This window comes from Heteronotia binoei, chromosome 15 (assembly GCF_032191835.1).
Source record: "Heteronotia binoei isolate CCM8104 ecotype False Entrance Well chromosome 15, APGP_CSIRO_Hbin_v1, whole genome shotgun sequence".
Classification (NCBI taxonomy): domain Eukaryota; kingdom Metazoa; phylum Chordata; class Lepidosauria; order Squamata; family Gekkonidae; genus Heteronotia; species Heteronotia binoei.
This window is the reverse complement of record NC_083237.1, coordinates 11,577,157-11,583,869: the sequence shown is the minus strand read 5'-3', so window position 1 is coordinate 11,583,869 and position 6,713 is coordinate 11,577,157. Positions and strand designations below refer to the sequence as shown.

The following is a 6,713-nucleotide window of genomic DNA, read 5'->3' as shown; positions in this document are numbered from 1 at the left end:
CATTCCATTATGGATGAAGTGTTCCTCTAGTGTAAAAAGCCTTCCACCTATGAAAGCATGTCCTCTACGGGTGGAAGAAGGCCCCACCATTAGCAGAAGCCATCCATAGGAGCTGATTCAGAAACTGAATAATTCACATTCAGTATCGCATAATCGGGCATCTTTTACAAATATCTCAGCATTTCATAATCAGCACTTCATATTCAAAGAGATTTGGAGACAAATCAGAATGAGTTTAAGGCTGGATTTTTTTTTTAAAAAACCACATGTAGTAGTAGTCTAACGTATGTTGTGATGGACTGCATTTTTTAAAAGGCTTAGAAGTGCTGTACCAACAGCTAAAGGACTGTGAAGAGTTAATTCACGGAATTAACAGAATATTGTGACTCAACCCTTCACAGTAATTTAATCGTTGGTACAACACTTCTAAACATCTTCCAAAGAACGGTCCACCACACAGGTCTTTTAAAAGAAGTTATGTAACAAAGAAATGAGGTAAAATTAGTCCCTGAGGAGAACCAAATACATTGGAAGGGATTCAAAAAGTCTGGAAAGTCACACATGTTAACATCCCACCCCACCCCACTCCCCAGTAGTGTTGAATTTTCATATCGATGTCATGTTTGGTTGAGGACAGCAACAATCCCAGCTTGCCACACTGGGCTTTCTTTGTGGCAGGAATTCCTTTGCATATTAGGTTACATCCCTCTGATGTCGTCAATCCTTCAAGAGCTTATAGGGCTCTTCTTACAGGGCCTACTGTAAGCTCTTGGAGGATTGGCTACATCTAAGGGGGTAGCCTAATATGCAAAGAAATTCCAGCTTAAAAAAAAAAGCCCTGAGCTCTCCCACCTCCCTGCCGTTTTCCATCAATGAGATAGTGCTTCTATTAGCCTTTTTGTGCCATCTTTTGTTAGACTGCTGTTGCCCACCCACCCCTCAAATGAAACACCACACAAGTTATGGGTTAAACTGGGACTTTATTTACACAGCAGCTGATCTGCACCATTACATACATCATAAAGCATGAGTTGCCTTGAGCTTGCAAAGCAAGCTTTCTGACAGGGCAAATCCACCCCAACTCGGGCCAGGTCCGGAAACTTCTGGACCCTACCCGTCATGGCCCTTAGGGCTGGTCGTATGCTTCCCCAACCCAAAAGAGGCCCCCAAACAAGCTACCCGGACTGCCAAGCCTCTAGGCAGCCAAATTGAGGACCCCCCCTCCATAGCTGATATCTCAGGGTGCTTGCCAGTTCCAAATCCTTTTTCCTCCTTCCCAGTCAGGGCCTAACCAGTGACACCAGGCCTATTTATGCCTCACCCCCTTTGACCATGTGGAGCAGGCAAAAAAAGGTCCCCTCTATGGCCAATCAGAGTGAGACCAAAAATTCCTGCTCAGTCCCATAACTGGTGTCTAGCTAATCTCACATGGTCTTGCTTTGGGAGAGACTGATCCGGTAATGCCGTTTGCCCCTTTACCTGGCCAGCCTGTCACCTCCCCAATTGGCTAGATCTCCCGCGCCATATCTGAATAGGCTCATTCAACCCCTCGTGGTTTCATTTGAGGAAATGGGGTGTGGCCAATCTCTGCGGCTGCTCTATGGCACCCACCAGTTTTTATTTGATATTTTATATGGACATGTTGTATGCTACCATGAGTTTGGTTCTATTAGGGAGGGTGGTTGATACAAATAAATACATAGATAAAGAAATATTAACTTTAGTTTTCACGTTGATGTCTCCTATCGTCTTGCATTCTTCCAGAGCACAAGTCCCTTTCTAAAGGTACCTATTAAAGCATCCTTCACTTGTTTGTTCCTCAGGCAATATATGAATGGGATAAGAAGAGGGGATATAATGGTGTTAAGGACAGCCACTGACTTGCTGAAGTCTAACCTGCTTGTGCCTTTTGGCTTTACATACAAGAAAATGCAACTGCCGTATATGATGGAGACCACAATGATGTGCGAGGAGCAAGTGGAGAAGGCCTTCTGCCTCCCTGCAGTTGACGGGATGCACAAGACGCTAAAAATAATATGGCCATAGGACACAAGATTTACTGCCAAGGTCCCAATGAGACACAGTATAGCCGACAGGAAAGACAGGAGTTCCACTAGATTTGTGTCTGAACAAACAAGCTTGAGTAAAGGTCCATTGTCGCAGAAAAAATGGTTGATGGTATTTGAGCCACAAAATGACATCTGGAATAACGCAACTGCTGGACTGAAAATTAGCAAAAATCCTACAATCCAACAGCAAAGCACTAACAATGAACAGATTCGATCATTCATTATGGTTGAGTAGCGGAGGGGGTTGCAGACAGCCACATACCTGTCCACAGACATTACTGCCAGCAGAAAGAACTCTGTAGTTCCCAGGCTGAAGTATAGGTAGAACTGGGTGAAGCAAGCAGCTACAGAGATCGTTTTCTGGCCCATAGCCATGTTGGCCAATGCTTTGGGAATGATGGTGGTGGTGTAACCAATCTCCACAAATGCAACATGTCGTAGGAAGAAATACATTGGGGTATAGAGACGATGGTCCACCAGTGTGATTGCAATAATGAGTAAGTTTCCCATGATGGTCAACATATATGTGCTGAACAGTAGGAGAAATATCAAGATTTTAAGCTTATAGTCATCAGTCAAGCCCAAGAGTATGAATTCCTTCACTCTGGTCCCATTTGCCATTTCGAACAACTTCCTAAAAATAATGCAGAGTAATCAGTTTTTGCGGTAAGAAATGTTACCTGTTCTATTTTCACTGTCTGCTTTTGCAATTGAATAAACATGATCATAATTAAGATATATACAGGGACATGGAACATGAATGGAACGCCAGTCCTCATCACAGATTCCTCCCAACACAGCACAAGATTCAATAGGAGGCATAAGTTTCTATGTTCAAAATGCCAGTCATTTGCAAGGGATGGGGATGGGTACTGCAATGCTAATCATATTGTAATATATCTTTATCCACAAGGAATGTTTCTGATCTGGCTTCCTATAGCAAAATCGGATTAAGAGTCCTTGTGGCTCGGGCCAATGGTCCATCAAGACCAGCATCCTGTCTCGCACAGTGGCCAACCAGTTCCGGAGGTCCCACATCAGGGCACAGAGGCTGTGGCTTCCCATGATGTTGCCTCCTGGAACTCATATTTAGATGTTTACTACCTCTGAGTGCAGAGGTTCCCTTTAATTTCTACAGCTAGCAGCCACTGATAAACCTATAGTCCATGAATCTGGCTAATCCCCTTTTAAAGCTGTCTGTGTCTGAGGCCATCGCTGCATTCTCCAGCATCAAATCCCACATTTTAATCCTTTTTTGTATTTCATTTTGTCCATCCTGAATATACTGTTCATCATCTGCATTAGACACCCTAAATTTCAATATGTTAAGAGGGGGCAGAGTTCCCTCTAAGTCAAGTTAGAGGGACGGTGGCTCAGTGGTAGAGCATCTGCTTGGTAAGCAGAAGGTCCAAGGTTCAATCCCCGGCATCTCCAAAAAAGGGTCCAGGCAAGTAGGTGTGAAAAACCTCAGCTTGAGACCCTGGAGAGCCTCTGCCAGTCTGAGAAGACAATACTGACTTTGATGGACCAAGGGTCTGATTCAGTATAAGGCAGCTTCATATGACCTAGCTCACAGGGGTTTTTTAGCCTCCGGCTCACACATTTTTGTCTTAGTTCAGGAAAAATGGTCCCAGAGCAAACTAATTTAGAGGGAGCATCGGGAGGGGAGAAAAAAATCTCTTTGCCACTCCACTCCGCGTGTAATTTATCATGTTCCCTCTTTGTTGTCTCGTTTCTGAACTGTAAACACCCAGGTACTTCAGCCTTTCCTCAAAGGAAAGGTGCTCTGTCTCCCTAATCATATTGGTTGGAATCTTCTGATTAACTTATGTGAGGATAGAAATCAGTCATCTACAAAGCCAATTTCAGAAGAAGGTGTTTTCATCAGTACAGAACCAGCATTCCTCTTTCATATTATCATTTTTGCTTGTCTAAGTGGAGACAGACTGTCTGTGTGAGAGTCCCAATGGGAAGTTTGACCCTTGGCATGTAAAACGTCCTAGACTTCAGAACTTGACTCGCAGTCTATATCATTGCCACTCACTCATTAATTCCTTTCTTAGGTTGACAAAGTAAATCTAATAATACATAACCTTTACCTCCTAACTGACAACAGTTTTCCAAATCTGGTGAGATCTCAAAGAGTCATGCTTCTTTATCTTGTCTAATACAGATCCTTTAAGTTACAGAAACTGGAATATTGGATTCTTATTACACCTGTTTTGAGATACAAGTTGATAGGAAACGGTGATTTCCTGTGAAAAACACGGGGAGAAGAAAGGGCAAGGGTCTCCACTCCAACCACCCTTCCAGCCCTCAGCTAAAGCCTCTCATGATATTTTTCTATATGACAAAATGTCAGGAGGCTGCATTTTGGGGAGGGACGGTGGCTCAGTGGTAGAGCATCTGCTTGGGAAGCAGAAGGTCCCAGGTTCAATCTCTGCCATCTCCAAAAAAGGGTCCAGGCAAATAGGTGTGAAAAAGCTCAGCTTGAGACCCTGGAGAGCTGCTGCCAGTCTGAGAAGACAATACTGACTTTGATGGACCAAAGGTCTGATTCAGTATAAGGCAGCTTCATATGTTCTTCATATGTTCTTCCCAGGTCAACCATTACTGGTTTCTGCTCGTGTGTGCATTTTGACAACAAAAGATGTTTATACCATAAATGATGTTTAAAGCTATGTATCAAATCAATGCACCTTAATTCACTATCCAAATATGAGATTTTCACAGAACACTTACCATGTAAAATCTTCACGGGCTGTTGGACAGTGAGATTTCCCCCCCTGTTTTCCTGGCCTATTGCCTTATTGTTCTTGATGCTGTATTTGTATTTATTCCTTATGTGTATGTTCTAGAGGCTAGCTTGCAGACTCTTCAGTTACTGGGTTCTGAAGTTATTAAGCTTTGAAATGTTATAAAATTATCATCCTTCAGATTCTCCAGATGCACTTCTCCACTTTTTCGGACCAGCAGTAAAAACTGAGGCAGCCTCTGAGAAGTGGCACATTCACATACCTAAGAATATATCTTTTGTCAAAGGACCCATGGGATATCCACTGTACTTCCTCCACAGAGCACAAACACAATTATGTATCGCTGGAAGATGAGCCCCTCAGGTCAGAAAGTTCCCAATAATAAACACAAATTTGAGCAGACTTCGGAGGATGGTGGAAGACAGGAGGGCTTGGCGTGACTTTGTCCATGGGGTCGCAAAGAGTCGGACTCGACTGCGCAACTGAACAAAAACAAACAGAGTAACTCCATACTATGTCAGTTTCATCTCAATGATATAGATTTTCCTTGTGTGTTCTATGTGGCCATTGTTCTGGTATCCAAATGAGAACTGAAGCTATTTGGCTGTTCTTCGGTTCCCCTCTCTGAATTTTGATAGACATTTTCTGAGACTTTGAATCTCCCTCTCTCAAGAGTTGCTAAATCTTCTGGGAATGCATCCAAATCTAAATACCTCCTTGTAGTGAATCTCACATCTTCCCATGGTAGAACATGGAGACTTGTCAGTGTATGTGTTAGTGTGTGAAAGTGTAGAATTGCACTGTAGTAATGTAATTGAAGCAAAACTAATTTTACAGTTATTTGGTAACTGGGCTTTCAGAGAACCAGGCCCATAGCTGGAAAACTTTAGTTGGGGGGGGGGGGCAAGGGATAAGATTTTAGATGGGGGGCATACGGGATCCAAAATGACATCACAAAAGTTCTTTAAAAAGAAAATAAAAACTTGGGCAGCTGGCTGCAAGACGAATAAAAACCTTGAGCTGCAAAAGGTTGTAAGAGTCCCTCCCCAGAAAAGGCTTACCAACTCCCACTATTTTCCCCATCTCTGCAACTACTCCTTCTAGGTTTGGGGGAACGAGAGAGGAGAGGGTTGCAGGTGAGCTTAGGCGTCTGAGAGTTCTTTCTCATCCGGGAGGGGGAGGAGCAAAGAGAAAAGGGGGAAGAAGTGCAAACAAGAGCCAACAGAGCAAGAACTTTGGCTGGGAGCTTTCTTTCATATGCATGCCAGCCAGCCAGTGCTGTGTGCTCAGAATGGGGCATCTCTCAGGCAACCAAGCTGCTGAGGGGTACCGGGTCAGAACACCTGCCTCAGGAGCGAGAGTAGGAAGCCTCAGGGCGAAGAAGGAAAGAGAATGAGCACCTCCCTCGCTGCTTTCGCTACCCCCACTGCTGCTGTTTGCAGGTTTGGGGATGTGAGAATGAGAGAGGAGAAGGTGATGGAAGCTGCTGCTCTTCCTCCTCAGTCCAGGAGTGCGAAAGTGGTGGTGGCAGCAGGAGGCAGCTTGGCTCTCCGTCGCTCCACTTGTGGGCAATGCGGGACTGATTGGAGTGGCCTGAAAGGTCCCACAGGGGTCTGAATGGTGGGGCCTGGACACCCATGCCCCTGGTAGCTACGGGCCTGCACAGGACTAACTTCGAGAGATGTCTAAATGCTAACAGCCCAGTCAGCTAAATCTGAGGATAGTTAACTATGGTGACCGGAACTGTGAATGAGTGAGACGGATCTTTCTACAAACCTAAAAAAAAAAAAAAATCCTTAGGTTTTGCCCTCAAACCATAGACTGTCCCTTATGTGAGGATGTCACTTCTGGATGATGTCATCATTCTGGGGACATTGCACAGCAATGT

General features: G+C 44.3%; 1 protein-coding gene across 1 annotated transcript; it reads right to left on the bottom strand.

Moving 5' to 3' along the window:
• Positions 1 to 1,742: 1,742 nt before the first annotated feature.
• LOC132583034 (olfactory receptor 6E1-like) lies at positions 1,743 to 2,690 on the bottom strand. Its single transcript, XM_060254699.1, has one exon. It carries the CDS (start codon positions 2,688 to 2,690, stop codon positions 1,743 to 1,745), a length of 948 nt encoding a protein of 315 aa, XP_060110682.1.
• Between the last annotated feature and the right edge of the window lie 4,023 nt (positions 2,691 to 6,713).

Excerpts from the sequence above, each read along its gene's own strand:
- LOC132583034 (XM_060254699.1), bottom strand. The coding sequence starts at position 2,690 with ATGGCAAATGGGACCAGAGTGAAGGAATTCATACTCTTGGGCTTGACT.